The sequence below is a fragment of the Eupeodes corollae genome, chromosome 3 (genome assembly GCF_945859685.1).
Source record: "Eupeodes corollae chromosome 3, idEupCoro1.1, whole genome shotgun sequence".
NCBI classification, from domain to species: domain Eukaryota; kingdom Metazoa; phylum Arthropoda; class Insecta; order Diptera; family Syrphidae; genus Eupeodes; species Eupeodes corollae.
The window spans coordinates 109,308,737-109,332,680 of record NC_079149.1 but is presented as its reverse complement, the minus strand read 5'-3'; the positions used below and the strand labels follow the sequence as shown (position 1 = coordinate 109,332,680).

Here is a 23,944-nt window from a genome sequence, read left to right as displayed (position 1 = left end):
CCTTTCTTTACTGCACAAGCTTCGAAGAATTTCCGGGCCGGAGTATTCGTTGCGCTTTACGTGACCTAGGCGTTGGACTTTTATCCTTTTGGCTAAATCTGCATCGATATATCGACCCTAGATGCGAAGAACTTTTCTCTCGAAACGACCCAATATGCTTTTGTCCTAGTCCAAGCAGGAAGGGGATGATTAGGGTCTTATATAGCGATACTTTAGTTGCCCAAGAAAAGGCTTTACTACTCAATTGCTTTCTTAGCCCAAAGAAACAGCGGTTCGCAAGAGTAATTCTTCATTTGATCTCAGCGCGAATGTCGTTTTCTGGGGTGCCAGCACGTAACTTGATACAACCGAGTTTAGTCGATACAATCGAGCATTGGCAGCACACATTTTGGTTCAATCGAGTGTCCTCGATTGTTTCTTTTTTTATGAGTTCTCACGTCGCTTACATGATTGAAAATCTAGACAAATTGATATGTACATTTAGTAAGTGAAATAGAATTCATAATATTACCACCATTGCATTCAAGCAATGGAACCCCTTTCGGTTGAATCAAGCAATGGAAGCCTTTTCGGTTGAAATAGATATAGATTATATAATAGTGCTCGTTTTCTTTTGGTCTTAAAATAGGAATATGTGTACCATCAACGCAGCCCACTATTCACAGTAGTTTAAATTTCTGTGTTTCATAGCGGAGCCTTGGTTGACAAAGTCCTTAATTATCTCAAAGTTACGTCTTCCGATGGTGACGTTTTGACCAAGACGTCGGTGTCCTTTCTTGATGACATCATGTACATTTTTGCCGCCTCTGTTGCAATACTCACAAAATCCCCATTGACATCACGCTGAGTTCTTCCGATTATGTCAATGTCATCAGAATATGCCAATAATTGGACAAACCTTTGAAAGATAGTATCTTGAGAGTTGACGTGAAAGCTTTGCACTATTCTTTCAAGGACATCCATAACCCACATCTATAAATTAATAAAAACAAACTAAAACAAATAAATATACGTTTCCATGTATTCTTCGTCCATTTGTAAAATTTGTATTTTTAAAATAAAAAAAAGCCTACGGCCGGTAGAGTATACATATATAAAAATTTCTTAAAAACTAAACAACCCACATATATAAAAATTTAACAACGTGTATATAGAAAAATAAATGCAAATTTGGCCAACATTTTCGTTCGTTGGGGAATTAAATTGTGTCTTTTTGTCCTTTTTTGAGATTATTCATCCAAATCCAATTTTATGATTGGTTTGCCTTTTAAGACATTATCACCTTGTTTAGCACTAACGCTCTTAACAACACCATCCCTTGGTGCTTTCAGTACATGTTCCATCTTCATAGCAATTATTATCGCCAAATTGTCGCCTTTCTTTACAAAATCACCAGGTTCCACCAAAAGCTTCTCAAGCACTCCGGGCATTGGTGATGCTACCGAATTTTCACTTCCTCCACCACTAAGTTCCTCATTTGATGTCAAGAATTTTGGTTGTCTTATATTGAAGCTGAATCTCCCTTTGTCAACAAAAACATCCAAATTACCATTGTAAAGGGCTGCACTAAATATCGAGATGTTGTCGTCAATGTCCAGTTGAATGGTGCACTTTTTGCCACAATATACAAGCAAGACGTTGACTTTCCTCCAAGCTCCTCCATTCATTCGCATTTGGTATTCGTCGGAATTGCTCTTAAGTTCCACCTTGAACATATTGCCATTCAATTCTAAGAAGTACTCTCTGACGAAGTCATGGTTCACCCGGAAGCGCTTGGCGCTTAAGAAAGGATCACTCTTTGTCTCAGATTCCAAAATGGAATTTTTTCTGATAGCGTTATCTTCATTCAAGAATAGAGTTGCTGCTGCTTTGATAGCCAATTCTTCAGTGACTTCGATTGGAGGGAACAAAGAATTGAAGTGTTCATCAATAAAGCCCGTATGAACGTCACCAGCTCTGAATTGGGCATGGGAGGCGAGGTCAATCAAGAAGTTAACATTCGTGTCTAGACCCGCAATTTGGTACTCTCCTAACTTAGCTATGAGCAAGTCGAGAGCATGTGTCCGATCTTTTCCCCACACAACTAGTTTAGCTATCATCGGATCATAGTGGACGGAAACTTCATCACCCTGTCTCACCCCAGTTTCAATGCGAACATTCTCTTCGGGTTTTGGTGTTGATAGGTGTCGGAGAACTCCGGCTCCAGGGAGGAAGCCATTTCTCGGATTTTCGGCATAGATTCTGGCCTCAAACGCATGACCATTCCTGACGATTTGTTCTTGAGTTAGTGGAAGTGGTTCACCGGAAGCTATCCGAATTTGCCATTCAACCAAATCTGTTTTGGTTATCATTTCAGTGATGGGGTGTTCCACCTGCAAGCGAGTATTCATTTCCATAAAATGAAACGAATGGTCAACTTTGTCCAGGATAAACTCAACAGTTCCGGCTCCAACGTAACCCACGGCTTTGGCAGCTCGTACACCAGCTTCACCAAGGTTTCGTCTGAGTTCTTCAGATAAGCCAGGCGCTGGGGCTTCTTCGATGATTTTCTGATGTCTCCTTTGGACGGAACAGTCTCGCTCAAAGAGGTAGACCGCGTCACCATACTGATCGGCAAAGACCTGAACCTCAACATGACGTGGTGAACGGACATAGCGTTCTAAAAGAACCGAACTATCTCCAAAGGATTTCTCAGATTCTGTCCTGGCTGAATTGAGTGCTTCTAGGAATTTTTCTTTGCTCTCGGCAATTCTCATTCCTTTACCACCTCCTCCGCGAATTGCTTTAATCATCAAGGGAAAACCAATTTTGTCTGCTTCCGCGATTAGTTTCTCATCACTTTGATCCTCTCCATGATAACCATTGATAATTGGTACTCCTGCAGCTGCCATTATTGACTTGGAGGTACTTTTGATGCCCATATCACGAATTGCCGATCCTGGTGGACCAATAAATATAACTCCCTCACGTTGACACTGTTCAGAGAACTCATAGTTCTCCGAAAGAAATCCATAGCCCGGATGGATTCCTTGGCATTTGGTCTGCTTGGCAATGTCCAGAATCACAGAACTCTTCAAATATGATTCAGAAGATGCGGCCGGCCCAACACGATAGGCCTCATCGGCCATAAGGGTGTGCAATGAGTTCTTATCAGCATCGGAATATACAGCAACAGATCGAATGCCAAGTCGTTTGGCTGTTCTTATCACTCGGCAAGCGATTTCGCCGCGATTGGCTATGAGAATCTTTTTTATCGGATTGACATTTACGTTTTTATGGGCTGGCCGAGTTGAAATTTTTAAGTGTGAAATAAAGTTATGGACCGTCTTGAGGTGCTTGAACATATTTAAACTTTTATAATTTTACCAATAATCAAAAGAATTGTTTTTTAAACTAGAATTTTTATCTCCCAAATGGAGGAGAAACGTGTTGTTTATGAAAAATAATCTTGTTTTTGTTTTCGCTTTGTAATTTTGACAGCTGCTGACAGCAATGCGTTCTTTTTCTCGAACAAACTTTAATTTGCTACTGGCTGAACACAGTAGACGCGCGTCACGGTTTAATATTTCATCTAATAATATATTATGGAGGTCAAATTTTTGATGACTTAAACCAACATTTGTGGGCGCATATTGGCAGTTACAAAGCGAATGCTGTCCTGCAATTGGTAAATCGTTTCGGGCTCATTTGAGAAGACTAGTGACTTAATGTAGTCGTAGAATTATGCAGTTGTAAAACGTTGGCTTCAATAAATCGATTTTGGCACAAGCTTTATGACATGTTGAACCGTTATTCTGAAACCATAACTGCTGCACATCATGTTTTTTTCAATTGTCAACGAAAAAGTCAGAAAGCATGGCTCTAAAGCTGTCAATATCATGGCTTTAAATATATCAATATAGCGCGTTGAACGACGACGTGTTGGACAAGACATCACCATGGACAGCTAAAACTTTGAAGTAGTTAAAGACTTTGTCTACCTAGATACTGCTATAAATTCAGACAACGACACTAGGGCTGAAGTTAAACGGAGAAAAAAGTCGCTGATTCTTTGAACTTAGAGGCCGGTTCTAGCAATCAGTAAAGTCTATCAGCAAAATTTAAAACAGGAGGAGTCTGAAATACTTTACTGATGAGTGTTAATAGCAATCAGTAAATGTACGTCTTTGAATTGTAGTTTTCTTTCGATCATAACATCGATCTTCGCGCCTCAGACAATTTTTTACTGTTGCATTATCAGTAAAATTTTGAATGATGTGATCGGAACAGTACAAAATTGGAACGCCAACGGTTAAACGAAATGGAATTGGTTTTTAGGCGCCAGTTATAACTATCATTGGTTTTCATCATTGAAAAAAACATTGGAATTTTTTTGACAGGTCGTTTATAGCTATTGTAGCAGCTATACATATATTAACATTATCATTCATTTATTTAACTATTTAAAATTTTCATTTCACTCAGTTTCAAAGCAATGTATTCGAATCACTCTATTTAAATTAACGATCGTAGTAACCTTTGAAATTTCATTTTATTATTGAGGATTTTACTTTTGTGATTCGTTCTTAGATTTTCATAGAATAATCTTGTGTTTTCTAAAATTAATAAATAATTTGTTTTAGTTTTCTAATACGCTTTCGTCTTTTAATTTTTTAATTTAAATTTTATTGAATGGGTGTTGGTCAAGTTTGATACAAGACCATAATCCATATTGGTGACCCCTACGTTGAGAAAAAGTACGCATAGCAAAAAAAAAGATTGTCAAATTTCTCGAAAGTTCTACAGAAAATAATTGAAAATGCCAGATGAACACCAGGATAGACAAAACCTTAGCGGCGAATTGCATCGTGTTTCTATCAAGCCACCACCATTTTTGCAAGACCAACCCGACCTATTTTTTATTCAGATGGAGGCGCAGTTCAACATTGCTAACATCAAATGCGACATAACAAAATATCACTACGTCGTTGCTTCATTAGATCAGAATGTTTCTTCACGTGTCAGTGATACACTTAGAAATCCACAAGAAACAAACAAATATGAAGAACTGAAAAAAGTGATAATAGCAGAATTTACTGACTCTGATCAAAAGAAGTTGCGTAAATTGATAAACAGTGTTGAGCTTGGTGACTTGGATCCATCTAAGCTTCTGAAAAAAATGAAAGAACTTGCGAAAAACCAACTTTCCGATGAGGTGCTCAAAACATTGTGGTTGGAAAGACTTCCGGACAACATTAGAGCTGTTATTTGCATTGGCTCAGGCGACTTAACGACGCTTTCAAAGCAAGCTGACACGATGGCCGAAATGCAGAGCATCTCAAACATATCAGCAGTTGGAAGCCAATCTGAAATTTTATCAAGAATCGATGCGCTTCAAAAACAAGTCGAAGAACTAAGAACATCAAGACCAGGTGGAAGCAGAAAGCATGACTCTCATAAGAGAGATTTAAGCAAAAGCCGCAGTAAGTCTAAACCACGTCTTCCACTTTGTCGCTATCATTTCAGGTTCGGCAAGGATGCAAAAAAATGCGTTGAACCTTGCCAATTCAAAAAATTCGACCTCTCGGAAAACTAAAGGAGGCTCTGTCATCGGAAGCGACACTGCACAGAGCTGACACAAATGAAAGCCGTCGCTTATTTATCCGAGATCGAAAAACAAACCAAGGATATCTCGTAGATACAGGTGCAGACTTTTCCGTCTTACCTCCCACCAAACATGACAAACCAGACAACAGATATTCCTTATTTGCTGCCAATGGAACTCCAATCAAAACTTACGGGACAAAAATCATTCAAATCGACTTCGGACTTAGAAGAAAAATGGATTGGATGTTTATTGTTGCGGATGTCACTCGACCAATAATCGGAGCAGATTTCATTCACGAATTTGGACTGCTTGTTGATCTACGAAGAAAAAAGCTCATCGACACAACAACAAGACTTGGGGTAAGTGCAATTGCATGTAATAAAAAAATCGAACAAATTTTTACCTTTGCACAAAATTTGCCACGAAATATCAAGTCGTTGTTAGAACAATACAAAGAGTTAACACAACCATTCAAAGCATCAATTTCTCCGTCAGAAACAACAGTAAGGCATCACATAATAACAACAGGTCCACCAATTTTTTCGAAACCTCGCCGATTAAATCCTGAAATGTACAAAATAGCGAAAGCGGAATTCGATTACATGTTGAAACAAAACATCTGCCAACCAAGTAGTAGTCAATGGGCTACACCCCTTCACATGGCTCCCAAAAAAGAAAAGGGTAAATGGCGACCATGTGGTGATTATCGCCGCCTTAATGCAGTTACCGTACCTGACCGGTATCCTATTCCACATATTCAGGATTACACCCATAAAATGTGCGGCAAGTCCATTTTTTCAATAATCGATTTGGAACGTGCATATAATCAGATACCAATCGCCAAAGAAGATCGCGAAAAAACGGCCATTACAACCCCATTTGGTCTGTTTGAATTTAATGTCATGGTTTTTGGACTACGTAACGCTAGTCAAACCTTTCAAAGATTCATGAATCAAATTTTTCAAGACTTAGATTTCGTAATTGTCTACATTGATGACATTTGCATCGCTTCATCGACTCCAGAATACCATTTGGAACATATTCGTATTGTTCTCCAGCGTTTACGCGAAAATAATTTGAGAATTAATATATCAAAATGCAAATTCGCCCAATCTGAAGTAAACTTTTTGGGACATAGAGTCTCAAAAGATGGTATTGCCCCTACAAAAGAAAAAATCGAAGCTTTGTCATCGTTCAAAAAACCTACTTTAGCTTTTGAACTCAAACGATTTATCGCAATGTTGAATTTCTATCGTAGATCTCTTCCACATGCAGCTTTTGTTCAGGGAAAATTGCAAAAACTCATTAAGGGCAACAAGAAAAACGACAAATCCGTCATTCAATGGAACGCAGAAGCTGAACAAGCATTCGAAAAATGCAAACATGATTTGGCAAACGCAGTTCTCTTAGCCCATCCTAGCCCAAACGCAAAACTAGTGCTTCATGTCGATGCAAGTAATTATTGCATTGGTGCTGCAATTCACGAGCTGGTAAATGATGAACTTAGACCATTAGGATTCTATTCGAAGAAAATGACTGAGTCCCAAAAAGTCAAAAGCACATACGATAGAGAGTTACTTGCAGCGTACAAAGCTGTCCAATATTTCCATCATCTTATTGAAGGCAGAAGTTGTACAATCTTAACAGACCACAAACCGTTAACTTTTGCCTTTACACAAAAACCAGATGTCAAAATTCCTCAGCGAATCAATCAATTGAATTACATCAGCCTTTTCACCACAGATTTTCGTCATATTAAAGGCAAAGATAATATTGTAGCTGATTTGCTATCTCGAGTCGAATCGATTTTCAATGGCGAACAAATTGATTTTGAAAAATTAGCTGATGATCAAAAAATCGACGAAGACCTCGCAAGTTTGAAAGATGACACTTCATTGCAACTTAAACGAATCGAAATACCTGGTACAAATGTTACACTATTATGCGATGTTTCAACGTCTCGTGTTCGTCCATATATTACTAAAAACTACCGCAAACAAGCATTCGACTCGACCCATAACATCGCTCATCCAGGCATAAGATCCACGGTCAAATTGATGACCGAACGATTTGTATGGCCAAATATGAAAAGTGATATCAAGCAGATGGTAGAAAAATGCGTTAACTGTCAAAAAGCCAAGATAAATCAACACAATCGAGCAGCGTTAGAAGAATTCAAAGTACCAAGTCGTAGATTCAAGCACATCAATATTGATCTCATCGGGCCATTACCATTGTCAAGAGAATGCAAATACTGTTTGACATGTATCGACCGATATTCAAGATGGCCAGCAGCAATTCCGATCCCAGACATAGCAGCAGAAACTGTTGCAAGAGCTCTTGTTAGTGGATGGATAGCTTATTTTGGTGTACCTCAAGCAATTACAACCGATCAGGGTAAGCAATTTGAGTCTAAGTTATTTAAAGAATTGTCAATTTTAATAGGCGCAAAGCATTTTCGAACAACCGCATACCACCCGCAAGCAAATGGTATGATTGAGCGCATGCATCGAACTTTGAAAACTGCTATTAAATGCCACACAGACAGCAATTGGACTGAAATCTTACCTATCGTACTTCTCGGACTTCGAACAACTTTCAAAGAAGACCTGAAAGCAACACCTGCTGAAATGGTTTATGGCGAAACACTCGCATTACCAGGAGAATTCTTCAATAATCCGACAGATGAATACATTGAAAGCGACTTTGTTCAGAATCTCCGAAAAGCAATTCAAAATATTAAACCTGTTCCAGCTTCTAGTCATTCTTCGAAAAACTCCTTCATTCAACATGATCTCAAATCTTGTACCCATGTTTTTGTTAGAGATGATACAGTCAAACCACCTTTAAAGACACCTTACGATGGTCCTTTCAGAGTCATAAATCGCAATGATAAAAATTTTGATGTTGAAATGGGCAAGAGGGTGGTGAAAATCAGCATAGATAGACTAAAGGCAGCTCACTTATCCAAACAAGACGAACAAGCTATACCAAAGTTATCTTCATCATCAAAAGTTAATTTTCCTCAACAAAAATCTTCGATCATGCAAAAAGACACTAAGTCATCAGTCGGAGGTCAAAATCAAAACCCATGCACAAGTCGTATCGGAAGACATGTGCATTTTCCAAAAAAATACACCGACTTCATCTAACGATCATTCTGGAGGGGGAGTGTATGTAGCAGCTATACATATATTAACATTATCATTCATTTATTTAACTATTTAAAATTTTCATTTCACTCAGTTTCAAAGCAATGTATTCGAATCACTCTATTTAAATTAACGATCGTAGTAACCTTTGAAATTTCATTTTATTATTGAGGATTTTACTTTTGTGATTCGTTCTTAGATTTTCATAGAATAATCTTGTGTTTTCTAAAATTAATAAATAATTTGTTTTAGTTTTCTAATACGCTTTCGTCTTTTAATTTTTTAATTTAAATTTTATTGAATGGGTGTTGGTCAAGTTTGATACAAGACCATAATCCATACTATCATTAAAAATTTCTGCCATTGACAAATTTTTATTGATTGAAAGCCACCGAAAAATTTTTACTGACAGAAATCCGTCATTGGAATTGTGTGAAATTGGAATACAAATCGGTGAAACGATTCGTTTCATTTTTGAACATAAACGTATCAGCTGTTCAGAAAAATGAATTTCCGTCCGGAAAATAGAAAAATACATTTTTCGAGAAAAATAAATGTGCAACTAAACTTCTTTTCTCAGAAAAAAATTCTTTGTGTGATTTCCGATAGACCGGTACATAATTTTCATTTCTAATCAAAGGGAAACACCATCAAATGTCGATTCAAAAAATTTTCCGGATCGATTTCAATGATAGCTATAACTGTCGCCTTAGCTTTTGGCAGTTAGCTGTTCAGTAAAATGAAAATTTGCCATTACAAAAACTAAAATGAATTTATAAATAAAACTAAATGCATTGTATCATTTTGAAAAAAATACTTGAATATAGGATTCAACTTCTTAAATCAACCTTTTCTAGGAATAAATCTTAAACATATTCAAAAACTAAAAACATACATTTTACGGATAGCAATAACCGGCCCTTAGGTGGCAATTGAGTAGTAACGTCCTTTGAAGAGCATTTAAAGTAACTATCCATAAGACACTCATCATCGCAGTTTTCATCAATAGCGCCTAATCTTGGAACTTTTCAAGGCAAGATGAGCACGTCTTAGGATGTTTCGAAAAAAATTTCTTGAGTCATTTTTGGTTCTGTGCATAGATGGATAGGATGGGAACATAAAACGCTTTACAGCGACACCGATTTGGTCAAAAGAACAGAAGTTGATGGTTAAGTCATGTAGAGCGAATGAACATCAACGCTTCAGCCACCATAGAGAAATATATCTAAATTGAATGTTTTGTTTTTGAAATCCAAATTGTGGAACTGTCATTTTAGACAAGAATTCCATAATTTGTTTTTGTAGTACAATCTGACACAATGTCATTGCAGTTTGTATTTTTCGAGGGGATCAAAATCCTGTCATCAAATTTGACGTTTGTGTTGTATGTAGTGGTGAGTGTTCATTTTCCAGTCTTTTTGAAATTAAAATTTCATTTCATTTAAATTGTCGTCGAGTGCCTAAAATCATTAACTCAAAGTTATCTTTACTAGGCACAGAACAGCTTTAAAGCTATCGGCCGACATCCTACGAAAATTCTTACAGTCTGCACCGTCCTCCAATAGTAAGCCCTTGATTAGGTGCGCCTCCAAATCATGAAGTTCCCTTACTTCGAGAAATTGAATCACCCAAAACCAATAACTACCGACACTAGGGTAAATAAAAAAAAGTAAAGAACAGATGAACCGTTTCTAATGTCAAATGTGACATTTAAAGTTGCTCATGGCAAGACATTATATGCCCAGTAAAAAAAACCAAAGGATTGCGGATGAGATTGCGGAAGAGAAGCTGGGTTGGATTTTACTCTTGTAAAGCCTCAGGGTTAATAACTGCAAGGTAATGAAAACTCAGGATCTGGACATGCAAAAGACTTTTCTGTACAAAATTTTAAGAAAAAAACATACAATAGTAAAGAAATAACTTACTGATCTTTTAAATTAAAATTTAAAATACGACGCACATTTATTATCAACTGAATTATATTTACAGCAATTAAAATTAATGACAGTATCTATATATTGTACAAATTCCATTTTTTTCTTTCTAACATAATTGCATTAAATTGATTTATTGTTTTTTTTTTTGTTTTTTTTTTTTAATATGGTTATAGTTTTATTTTTGTCTAAGCAATCGATGTATTTTATCATTTTTAATCTTATATATCTTAGGAGTCTACGCATAGATATAATAATAATTTATAACTATTTTGTTTTATAATTTTTAATTTTTCAATAATTTGATATTAATTTATTTCTTGGTATATCCGCCACTTATACAGAAATTAAATACAAATAAATTAAAACATTTATTTTTGTTCTTCATCTTTATTTTTAACATCATAATTTTGTTATATTATTAAGTACATAATTGATTTTCGTTTCTTGGTAAAGTTTTGACTTTATTTTAGTTAGCCATGTTCTTTTTTTCTGTTTATTTATTTTTACTCACTTAAAACTGTTATTTAATTTGTTTAACATTCCTTTTAAGATTATAATAGTAGTCAAGCAATTTTTATTTTGATTGCTTGTAAGTGTTTTTGAAGTAAGTACATAGATTATATTCATGCTTTTTTTATATAGTGTATACTATATTTATAATATTTTGACATTTATATAAAACAAAACAATTTAAGGCGAATTAGATGAACAAAATATTTATGCCGATTACAGAATCCAACGAAAGAATTGCGAATGGATTTGGAGCAAGTTTTTGACATTTCCAATATGATAGAAATGTCAAAATTAACTTTTGACTCCCTCCGTAGTCTAAAGTATTTAATATGATAAAAATGTCAAAATTTACGTTTGACTCCCTCCGCAGTCTACTTAACGGATTCTGTAATCAATGCCGTTATTCATTTTAACAAAGTATTAATTTAATTTATCGTTTTATTTCATTATTTACATAAATAAAAGAAGAGATTATGAAATAAAACCATTGACATTTTTTTGACGTTATGTTCCTACTTTAAAGAAATATACAAAAACAAAATGTAAATTTTTAGTTATTTCTTGTATGTTTTTCTTAATTATAACATTTTAATTTTGTACTATGTAACATCTTAGTTAATAAAATAATGTTTTTTTTTTTAATTTATTAACTTTCACATTCACAGATGAAGGCCTACGTAAATTTTATTTATTTATGTGATATAAATTAGACACTTAAAAACACTTAATAAATATTTACATTTTCGCTAGATGTCTATGGGGTGGCTCTTTTTAAGTGGGCATTTTGATAATTTGTAATTAAGCTTTTAAAAATTAAATTTTTATTAATATGTGACAGTTTGTTGGATAGGAACAATATGTAAATAATTTTCGTACTTTAAAATCATGAAGAAGGAAAATGGTGTTTTGGTAAAAGAGGAAAATAACAACTTAATTTGTCTTGTGTCTGAAAGACTATTACTTGTTTTTATCATCTTGCTATATTTTAATATTTGAGTGAAGCTAAATTCACCAAATGATTCCTTTTTATCTAGGTCTGTCAAAACAGAAATGTTCTCCATATTCCATGGGGCAAAGTAAATTGATTTAGTTTTGATTTTAAGTTAAATCTGCAGATCTGGAGTATTAGGTGGATTTACTCCTCTATGCACTAATAATAACACAGTTCTAAAAATTTTTATCTGGAAATTTGACAACTCTACCGCACTCATTAACACGTACACAAATTTGCACTAATACTATAACGAAAAAAATTATTTTTGAGGGAAGTTTGAATTTAACCGCGGAAAACATGTAAAATGCTGCATCCATATGACACGTAACACTAACACTGTAATGCTCTACCTTGGTCATGACCCAGGAAACCCTTCAGAAGCTTGAGTTGGGTTACTCCTTACAAAAAACGGCAACCAGAAGCCTTATTTCGTGGGAACCCCTTGGGGAAAGTCTTATCAAAGCTGGGTTTCAGAGAAGAGTACGACCCGTCACCATTATACAGTGTTACGCACCGATGGAGCTTGCGTCTGATGAAGAGAAAGAATGCTTTTATAGTCAACTAGGATCCGCCTACAACAACACTTCCCGCGGAGACATAATTTTGGTTATGGGAGACCTCAATGCTAAGGTTGGCAGTAACAACAACGGGCTAAGGCATGTAAAGGGTGCTCACGGAGTCAGCAATGATAATGGTGAGAGGTTCATTGACTTCTGCAACGCCAGTTGCCTTGTGATTGGTGGCACTATGTTTGAGCACAAAGTTTGTCATAAAATTAGGTGGGTGGCGACGGACAGGCAAGCGTCTGCCAACCAAATTGACCACTTTGCGATTAGTCGACGCTTTAGAAGCAGTATCTTGGATGTACGAAACAGAAGAGGCGCCGATATGGGACTTGCCCGTGACCACCACTTAATGATAGCTACCCTTAGATTACGTACAACTACAGTTCGAAGATCCAACGGAACAACACGAGGCCCCAAATTCAACATCGCCAGACCTGTCACACGAAATGAAAACAATCAGCAGCACAGTGCATGACGACATCAAACACCATTGGAATGCTGTGAAAAATGTTTTCATTTCAGGTGCTGACAGAATAGTTGGTCGGAAGGGAAGTAACACAATTCAGAAGAATCTTTTGCAAGGGTCAACAGTTAAGGGTTCGAATAACTGCTGCACAAGAGGAAGAAAGAAACGAGCTGGAGTCCTCGTATCGCATGAAAAAGAGAGAGGTTCACCGCAGTGTGCGCCGCGATAAGCGTAACTACATCAACGCATTGGCGCAAGAAGCAGAAGATGCTGCAAACAGGTGCGACAGCAGGACCGTTTACAAGATAACCAAAGAACTGACCGGTACACACAGCTCAAAGCAACATGCGGTAAAAAAAGTAGACGATACGGTGGATGAGCAAGTCAGAAGGTGGAAAGAAACCTTTTCCTCGGTTTTAAACCCAGTGTTTGCAAACAACGTGCAGCCGATACCTTCTGAAGCACCTGAAGAAATTAATCCCCTAATCAACACCGCACCTCCCAGTAAAAATGAGATCGTTGCCGCAGTAAAAGCACTTAAGAACAACAAAGTGGAATTCTAGCAGAGCTTTTACCAGCAGCGCCAACTTCATCAAGCGAACTGCTTTATCCGATCATAAAAAAAGCCTGGATTACCGAAAGCTACCCCCATGAGTGGAGGAAGGGAACTATCGTCAAGATCACAAAAAAAGGAATTCTAGCAGAGCTTTTACCAGCAGCGCCAACTTCATCAAGCGAACTGCTTTATCCGATCATAAAAAAAGCCTGGATTACCGAAAGCTACCCCCATGAGTGGAGGAAGGGAACTATCGTCAAGATCACAAAAAAAGGAGATCTTACAAAGTGTGAAAACTGGGGAGAAATTTGCCTTCTACCAGCCGATACCAAAATAGTAGCAAAAGTTATACTGGAACGCATCAAAGAACACCTTGAGGCCACACTCGATGCCGAACAAGCAGGATTCCGCGCTGGATCCTCCTGTATTGATCATATTAACACCCTGCGGATCATTATTGAACAGTGCGTTGAATATCGATCGCCACTACACCTGCTGTTCATCGACTTGGAGAAGGCCTTTGATAGCGTTAACAGGGAATATATCTGGTTAGCTTTGCATAGGAGAGGCATCCCAGAAAAACTTATTGCTATTATTAAAGCAGCATATGATGGATCCAAGTGTCACATTCTGCACGATGGTAGGTTGTCAGATGGGTTTGAGATCCAAAGCGGAGTCAGACAGGGCTGTTTTCTGTCGCCAATATTGTTTTTGCTGGTGATAAGCGATGTACTGCGCTCAGCTCTGCCAGGTAGCGGAGGGATCCAATGGACTTTGACATCCTATTTAAAGCATTTGGATTACGCGGATGATGTTTGCTTACTCTCTCATAGGATCATAGAATCACAACAGGTATGGAGAGAGAAGCAGAAGTTGTGGGGCTAAAAATGAATTCCGGCAAAACAAAAATTATTAGCCTCGGAACCCGACCATCCTCTCAAATAAATATTTTCTCGCAACCGGTGGAAAAAGTTGAGAGCTTTCAATACCTTGGAAGCATCGTCTCCATCGAAGGTGGAACCGCACAAGACGTCATCCACCGCATCGGCAAAGCAAAAGCGGCTTTCGGTATGCTGTTAAAAATTTGGAGGAATAACTCTATCAGCTTAAGAACAAAGCTACGGCTTTTCCGAACAAATCTCGAATCTTTGCTTCTTTATGGGTGCAGCACTTGGAATGTTACTTCAGCCATAACAAGAAAGCTGCAAACCTTTGTAAATATTTGTCATCGTAACATCGTAAGGATTTTCTAGCCAAACCGTATTTCAAATGAGGTCCTTCATAGAAGTACAGATCAGGAACATATAGAATCTATAATGCGAAGACGTAAGTGGCAAAAGGTAACGACTGCATTGCAGGCCAAACAATGCAGTGGAATCCACTCACACAAGAAGGAAGAAGAGCTAGACGACCGAGAAGCACATGGCGCAGGACAGTCGAGGCGGAATCAGCGTCACTAGGAAAGAGTTGGAGGGAGCTGAAACACATCTCCAGAAACCGTACACGATAACGCATAGGGGCAGTAGAGGGCCTATGCCCTTTAAAGGGTCCCCAAAGGACTTAAGAGGTCTTATATATGACTTCTGCATATCTGACATTTCAAATAATTAGGTCTGTTCTTTTTTGAAAAAATAGTTTACTATTGTCGTTATGTCAAAAAATGTGTTGTGTCAAATGTCATTGTTTTAAACTGTTTGAATTTGTTAGAATCACTAAAGAACGAAAATTGTTATAAAATGACCTGTCTATCTACCAATATCATGATTGAAAAGAAAATATTTTTAGAACTTAAAGTCGCAAAATAAATAATGAAAGGAAAATTGAAGTTGTTCTAAACTTGCTCTAGAAATAAAAACTAATAAGATACATAATTAAATATTTTCTGGATTAAATGTTTAGTTGTTTTTGTTTATAAAAATAGCTATTTGGGGAATGTTTTAAGTGACGAATGACTTTTTAATTCATTGTTTTTTTCCAATCCAAAGAAAAGAAACAATTACTTGTTTGTAAATAAATAATTCACTTTGACAGTTCAACTCAGCTCGAGAGATGAGTTGCAAATTGTTACCAATTGAAACTATTTGACACTCAAACAATTTGTGTAGGAAAAATGACAATCTTAGAAAGTGAGGCAAAAATCAAAAAAAAATCTTAAAAATGAGCGGTAGCGAGATAGAATGATAAATTGTCAAAGTAAAGATCTTTTTTGACATTTGATAAATTCATATAACTGTAGGTGTCAATATAAACGGTAACTGGGTTTTCTAAATTCTTCCGAATTGATAAAAAAGTGGATGACGAGTTCCAATTACAACTAAAATTACTGGCACCTAGGTCTTATATTGATAAGATAAATAATTTTGGTAATTATTTATCAAGGAAGATATTATGAGGAATATAAAAATAAGGAAGCCAATACAATAAAATTCTCTATTTATTATCATATAAAAATAATTATTCTATCCTAATAAAATTGATTAATTTTGTAATTAATACAGTATAAGAACAAAATAAAAAATAATATTACATATCCTTGTCAGTAAAATGTTTGCACATATTATATCTACCCAATTCTTATGAGAATCCTCCAATATAATTTCAATTACATGAACAACACAGTAAAATTTCAACAATTATTGATTCTCTGTATTTAAGTAAAATTGTTCTCATGTATTTTTATCTAATTATCGCCTGGCCAAAAGGAAATAATGTCATTTGGCGCCCCACAAATTACCTCCTGTCAGGATTTTTATATACACAACACACACCATACAAACAAACTTTGTGTCGACTGTCGTTCTATCATTCCTTCGTCACAGTTCACAATGACGCGCCGCCATACTGGCCACCCGGTCTAACTTAAATATATGTAAGCAACACTAGATCCAATAAAGTGCACAGCTGAGTTTAGCCTCTATTATGGATTTAATGAAGTACATAGAGTTGGTTCGGTGTACAAGAAGAAACCATCAGCATCCACCCATCACCATCATCATCATCATATAATCAACTCTTGGATTTAGTATACCTAGTTAAGTTCTGGTATTGATATCCATCGAGCGTTGTCGTGTCGATTTGATAAATGTGTAGTAATATAATCTAGCCTTACCCATAACCGAAGCGTTCCCTTTTTGATTACTAACATCATAAAGGATTTTATTTTATTTTTTGTGTTATGAAAATTATAAACTCAAGGCGTTATTAATGGATTCGTATTAACAAATAAAAGCTTGATAATTCCACGTAAAAAACTGTTAAGTCTTATAAAGAATCATGTTCATATGGGGTTAAACGCTTAAAATGTCAAAAATAGCTGACGAACATGGTTTTACCTGCATAAGTTCTTTCTTTAATCGCAAATAAATTACCGTGACTACAACATTTATATCAAATTAAATGTGCCATAATTTTCGATGCAACGTTCATAGGTATTATCAATACGATTTGATATACCAAAAAAAATTATTTTATCCTGTAAATCCCACTCTACATCATTTTTATCATGTCCACTAAATCGATCCTGATTCTAGTATTTGAAATAAACAGATCCATTCACATTGACATATGAAACGGATTGGGGTGACCCAATGGATGCGTTCAATTTTAGACAGATAGGGTATCCGGATACCTTACCTTTATGTAGTATTTTACGTGAAAAATATCAGCTGATCAAAAACAGCTGAAATGTCAAAAAAGGAATCCAAAGAGATCCAAGAATTTCTGGGGTATTAGGTATCTGAAAGAACAGCTGATTCAACACCTGGTTGAATTTCAAGAAACTTGAAAATTGATTTCAGATTTTTGTATTTGTTGGTAAACAAAAAGATACAAAATGTTAGTTGAAATCATAGAGACGCCATATACATCATTCCATTCGGAATCTTCATTTAGATCATGCATTTTTAAACAAATAAACAAAACAACAAATGCTTCATTTGACAGCTAAAATCAAATCTAAAATTCTCACCACAGCAATTTAATAAAAAAAAAATCTGTCAAAACAAGTTAATGCACCGAATTGTTTTTGGATTTCGCATTTCAAAATGGACGTAATGTCAAAATTACAAATACAACAATGTAAACAAATGGGTGTTGGAGGGTAAAACGTACGAAAGATTCCGGTCTTTATATGGTGTGTCTATGGTTGAAATTGTATTTGGGGATGTTCTCTACATAATAGACGATGACGAAGCTATTTGCCACCGAATTCCAGAAGGTAATTATGATCTATTTTTTAAACTTCAAAATTGACATATTTTGCTCTAGTTTTGTAAATGACCAATTTGCTAGGTCCGACGAATCAGTTGAATGTTTTATCTTACAACGATTTTGACTTCGAAGCTTAAATGTTTCTCTGCTTTTTGCAAACAGCTGAAAGTTGTTTTTATTTTGTGACATTGTGACAGCAACTCATTCAACAAGGTATCTACAAATTCCATTGCTTTCTGCAAACTTTTTAATACGCTTCCTATAGAAGTTCGTAAAACAAGAAATATTGGTTTTTAAAAGAAATAAAGTTATAGTTTCTTGTCGTAGACAAGTTACACTGTCTAAAATTAAACGTATGTATATAACCAAATACGATTTGTTTGCTGAAACTTAACTTTCAAAAACATTTTTAATTTTCAAATTTCTTTTTGCTAAAACAATTTTTATTTTTGTAATGCATAATTTTGAATGTATAATTTATACTATGTTTTTCAATACATACGTTGCGTTGTTTTGACAGGTCGAATAGAAGCCAAACTTTAAATTACTATGTAGGTCTTTTCAATTTCTTGAAATCTACAAAGTAAAGAAAATAGGTAAGTTCATTTTTGAGTTAAAGTTTGTTAATTGTTTGTTTGTTACAAAAAATTAAATTGAGCAGTCGGTTTGGCACTCCTGAATCCCAAACACGCTTTAGCTTCGCTTTGCTTTGAATGACATTTTTGTTATTACATCCCTCCAAAGAGCAAAGAGCTGTCAGACAAAGCAAATGTTCAGAAAATTGAATTAGAGCTTCCGTTTGGAGTCACATTACGTAACATTACGATACGATTGTCAAACGAAACGTAATGTCGAAGCTCCATTGTGATAGCATGGATTGAATTTTTATGGCTGAACTCGTAAAGCTAAAGCTGAAGCGTGTTTGTGATTCAGCCATTAAAGATTTAGAAGTGCCATTGTTATGGGTAGTGTTCTTGAATTCAAATCAAAATAAAATGGGGTGGCGCAACAGTCCGTTGTGAACCAGGGCCTAGTGACTTACAACTCTCAACCATTCCTGTGTGCGAGTAATGTTGTCAGGAATGGAGGGGACCTACAATTTTATGCCGAATCCGAACGGCTAGTTTGAGAAAGCACTTTTTCATGACAAGAATTACTCTTGAAGGAATTGTCAGTTCCTCGCAAGAGGTAGTACCCGCGAAAATTAATTTTTTTTTTTAAATTAAGGTGGCACAGGCAGGGATTGAACCCAAGACCCCTTGCATGACAGTCCAACGCACTAACCATCATGCCACGGGTACTACAGTGTTCTTGAATTATGATTTAATATTTCCACATATTTTTGGGATCTGAGTATGTTGACGAAAACTCCCTCACATCTACATTATGTTTGAATTCCAATATGTTTGAATTTATTTTCAAAACGATATCGATTCATTGTTATTTGCAGAAATCGATCGCCATGTATGCTATTTTGTAAATCAGGGCTAACACTTTACTTTGTACCAAATTATGAAAATCTTCCCTTAGTGTCACATACCTCTCGGCATCGGTTCTCCATTCTCCTATTTTTAATAGTGTTAATGTATAAGAAACGTCCAATGATGGGCAAAAATGATAGGTCCAAATGCAGTCAGCACCTTATAATATGCTACGTATTAGTGTAATAGAAAAATATATATTGAAAATCTAATCATAAGTGTAACCGGCGGATCTGTTCAAATTAGCTGTGTATGAGATATCTTACTGCGTTGGAAAGCTTAAAACACTCTGCAGCGTCAAAACTACATCCACACAAAAAATCTTGTCATAATATCGCTCCGTTGCGACGTGAAGGACGGACAAACACACAAACAAGTAAACTGACTTTTTTTTTTAAACTTAACAGAATTTGTTTTCATATAAAAAGAGCCACCCATACGTATTTTTACTCTAAGTATACCATTAAATCACAAATGTTTTTTGTTTTTCTTATGGTTTTAAATTTTCTTGTGTCTGAAAATTGTCTTGTTTTTGTTTTATATGAAGCCATCCACTTAGTATTATTTTAATCAACTACTACCTACCACTGCCGCCACTTCATTCTCGATGCCAATGAAAAGAATTGTCACTTATCCTTAATAATAATAACAGTAATGATTAGAATTCTTAAGACTTACACACGCAACGACTATGTAGGGTACCTAACCTATCCATAGTCTGCATTATAGGGATTTTGTTTACATTGCTCTCGGAAAATTATATATACGTACTGTTGATGAGGGTTTGTCTAGGGTGTAGGCGTTTTCCCCAATTTGTTGACTCGGACGCGGAAGCCGAAACGGACCTCCGAGTAAGGGGGGTTTTTCAATTTTCGCAACAGATTTATATGAACTCCCGGAATGGTTGACCATAGTTGCCATTTGTCTCATTGAATACCGTTGCTGTGCTGTCAGCCATGATGTTGATGTTGTTGATGACAGTCATCGGCTGCTGTTGTTGTTGGGTCTGGATGATGCTCGGATTATCTGCGAGGATGCTGCAGTCGAAGTGCTCTGCAGTTAGATCGCCCCCATCACTGCCGGTGGGTATCTCTTCGCCGCGCATCAAAAGGATGACATCGGTAAGAGCGGTTATGTAGTTCTTAGCCAAAGTGAGTGTCTCAATCTTGGACAGACGTCGTTCCTTTTTCACGTGGGGAATAACTTCGCGTAAGGACTGAGGTTGTTTGCATACAAAAGAAATTCAATATCACACAAAAAATATAGTTTACGAAAATCAAAATGAATTGAATCTCTTACCTGGAATGCATCGTTCAAGCTGTGCATCCGCATTCGTTCCCTCTCGTTTGACTCCAAACGCCTCAAATTTCTTTCCTTTGCATTGAGTGCCCCCTTCCGCCGTCGATTTTGGGCTGAGTTTGAATTACGACCCCTGCTGGATGGCCGAACACTACCACCATTGCTACTTCCCCCACCACCGCTAGTATCATCACTCTGACAGCTGGAATCGGTCATTTCGGGATCATAGTTGCTGCTGCTTATAATGGGGTTGATGCTATTTGGGTTATTGTTGGCTTGAGAAGTTCGACGACTTGCTCGTCGCACAGGACGAGAGATTCTCTCCTGTTCGCCTGATTGTATTGATGTATTTTCGGAAAAGTCCAATGTTTGAATTGTGAAATCCTGAACTGCGAGAAGTTCACTAATTCGTTTCGTGTCCATTGTTGTGTTGATATTTTTGTTTTGATTTGCAAAATAAAAAAACACAACAAAATATTTTTTCTGTGTTTTTTAGGAAGTTTGGAAATTGAATGGTCAATCAATTGAGGAGCTTATTTGGGTCAATTGGTTGAGGTCTTTGTGTTGATTTGTATGTCTGTCAAGTGTTTATTTATCCATTTTAAATCTGAAGAAATGAAAGACCGAGAAATGGACAAATTGTATTAGTATTAAGGAACTTTATTGGATGTTGTTTTTTTAATATAATATAAAAATAGAAACAAGCAGACAGATGCCAACCAAATTATGTTCTATTTTTAAATCTTATTGTTAACTTGTAAACAAATTTAAAGTCTAACGATTTCATTATAAAAATTAGAAAATTCATAGTAAGAAATCAAAAGATAATTATATTTTCGTTATATAGAGTTCTATAAAAGGCACTTGACAACTTTGTATTGAATTTGTGAACGCACTCTTTCATCTATCATCGAACTCTGTCATTGTCAATTTATTCAGTAACAACATTTGTGCCATAATAAAGTTCACAGACGAGCAACGTCTGCAAGTTATGTATACAAAATTTCTATCGGAATTCGGAGGGTGTAACCATAACTTTAAAAACGATAACAACAATTTTCGGTCGTAATTCCCGACAAGTTTAGTGGTGGAAGTATCGATATAATATGAAGTAACTGTTATAAGGAAATTATTGCTATTAAATGATAACTATTTTAAAATTAAAGCGAATCTTCGGAAACTAATTAATTGTAATAAAGTAAAATAATAAAGTGTGACTTATCAGACGTGTGGTTTTCAATCTGGCAATACTACTTACTGACTTGGTTTTTTTGACAGCTGTGACTTGAAATTATGCTCACTTTATTTTGTCCTTTCATAATGAATAAAAGTTATTTGCTAAGACAGTTATCATTTCCACTGTAAGGAGTTGTGTAAATATCATTTCGCTTGCTATAAATTTGGTAAAATCTAATTTCGCTTTCAGTTAAAATTTGGTAAAGTACATTTCTAAGACTACATAAACAAGATTTACAAGTCTTAATTTAGTAAGATGAGTTTTAATTGTTTAAATTTATTTTTTAAACTTACTCCCCACAAAGACCAGAAGTCCTTAGCTCAAATAATTTCATAACATATTTATAATATTATTTGTGTCCTCAGTATCTCATGAAGGTTCGTTAGATGACACGGACAAAATACGTTTCGTTTTATTTTTTAACGTCTTCTCGTGTAATCCTATACAAAAATTATTGAACTATTTACACGAGGAAACTTAATAGCTAAAGATTACTTTAAAAGTATGTATGTATGATATTTATTGCTTTATTTATTTATTGATATGAAAAAAAATCTTAAAGCCCAAAAACATTTTGCAAAATGTTAAAAAGTACTAAAAAAATCTGAAAATACAAGATTTCGTCTAATCTGTCATTTTACATTTACACATGTCACTTTGAACACAATTTTGTTTATGTTTGACGGTTTAAATAGTGGATAAATAAATAGTGGTGAAATATAATTCCGTTAAAAATATGAGAAAAAGTGCATTCTGAATGATGTGATTATGATGCACATTACATGAGAGGCAAAATTTACCGTTTTTCATTTAATTTATCTGCAGAAGATAACTTTTTGTTTTTCATTCGTGTTTTCTACGTCACAACAGTAAGTAAACACCAACAGCGTTATAAGGTTAATTATTTATTGGTGCAGTTTACTTCGTTATTTTTTGTTGTGTTTTTAGTTCCTCACCTCTTTTTTAAATATTTTTTTCAGTTACAATTATTAATAGATTAATTAAAAGAAATGGCTCCAAGAGGTAATGAACTAAGCCTTGATTTAAAACAAGTGATAATTGGACACTATTTGGAAAACAAACCGGAACGCGGGATTGGTAAAATTGTAAAAAGAAGTCCATCTACCATCCACAAAATATTAACTAAACTTAACACCACTCGAAGTTTGAAAAATTACCTCGCTCTCAACGACCCCGGAAATTTACTCAACAGGAATGCCGAAAAATTGAAAGTGAAAAGAAACCCGAAAATAAGTGCCACAAAGATAACAGTAAAAATACGTTATGTTGTGGGGTTGTATGGAAGCATCTGGCGTCGGTAAGTTAGTGTTCATAGATTCTTTGATGAATAGGTTGGATACGTCTTCCAGCAAGACAATGATCCTAAACATACCTTAACTATTGTTAAAGAGTGGCTACTATAAAACGTTCAAACCCAGCTTAAGACACCACCTCAGTCCCCCGATTTGAATGTCATAGAGCATTTATGGGATCATCTCGATCTCAAGTTATAAAACACGAGATTTGAATAAAGATCATCTAAAGTGTGTTCTTCAAGAGGAATGGTCTAAAATTGGCCAAAACATAACTTTAAATTTGATTTACTCAATGCCAATGCAGTTATTAAGTCCCAACGAAGTACTAAATGGATGAAAACGATGCAAAATCTTTTATTAATTTAACCTTTCATTGAATTGCTTACTTTTTTTTATAATTAACAAGCACTCAAGAGGTTATTAGTACCTACCCTTTATATGTTTATATTTAAACACAGTGCGAGCGTTAGGAAAATAGGGAGGATAGAGTAGGCCAAAGCATTCCACATTCCACATTGACAGTACATCCGAAATTGAGCTCAAGGGTAAACTGATGAGCATTCCTAGAAGTGCGAGTATTACGGATGAATAGTTTAAGCGGTGGAATGCAGCTGCCTAATTCGACAGAACA

At 35.7% G+C, this 23,944-nt stretch overlaps 3 protein-coding genes across 3 annotated transcripts; 1 reads left to right on the top strand and 2 right to left on the bottom strand.

Annotated features, from left to right (window-relative positions):
- Positions 1–1,009: 1,009 nt before the first annotated feature.
- Positions 1,010–3,469, bottom strand: LOC129951014 (methylcrotonoyl-CoA carboxylase subunit alpha, mitochondrial). Its single transcript, XM_056063003.1, has one exon. It carries the CDS (start codon positions 3,342–3,344, stop codon positions 1,230–1,232), a length of 2,115 nt encoding a protein of 704 aa, XP_055918978.1. The 5' UTR covers positions 3,345–3,469; the 3' UTR covers positions 1,010–1,229.
- A 1,329-nt stretch (positions 3,470–4,798) lies between these two features.
- LOC129950735 (uncharacterized) lies at positions 4,799–5,575 on the top strand. The gene has a single exon (XM_056062656.1). It carries the CDS (start codon positions 4,799–4,801, stop codon positions 5,573–5,575), a length of 777 nt encoding a protein of 258 aa, XP_055918631.1.
- A 14,600-nt stretch (positions 5,576–20,175) lies between these two features.
- LOC129948768 (protein dimmed) lies at positions 20,176–21,261 on the bottom strand. Its single transcript, XM_056059775.1, has 2 exons — positions 20,761–21,261; positions 20,176–20,677 (listed from the first exon to the last, which is right to left on the bottom strand). Exons 1-2 carry the CDS (start codon positions 21,181–21,183, stop codon positions 20,345–20,347), a joined length of 756 nt encoding a protein of 251 aa, XP_055915750.1. The 5' UTR covers positions 21,184–21,261; the 3' UTR covers positions 20,176–20,344.
- Positions 21,262–23,944: the final 2,683 nt, after the last annotated feature.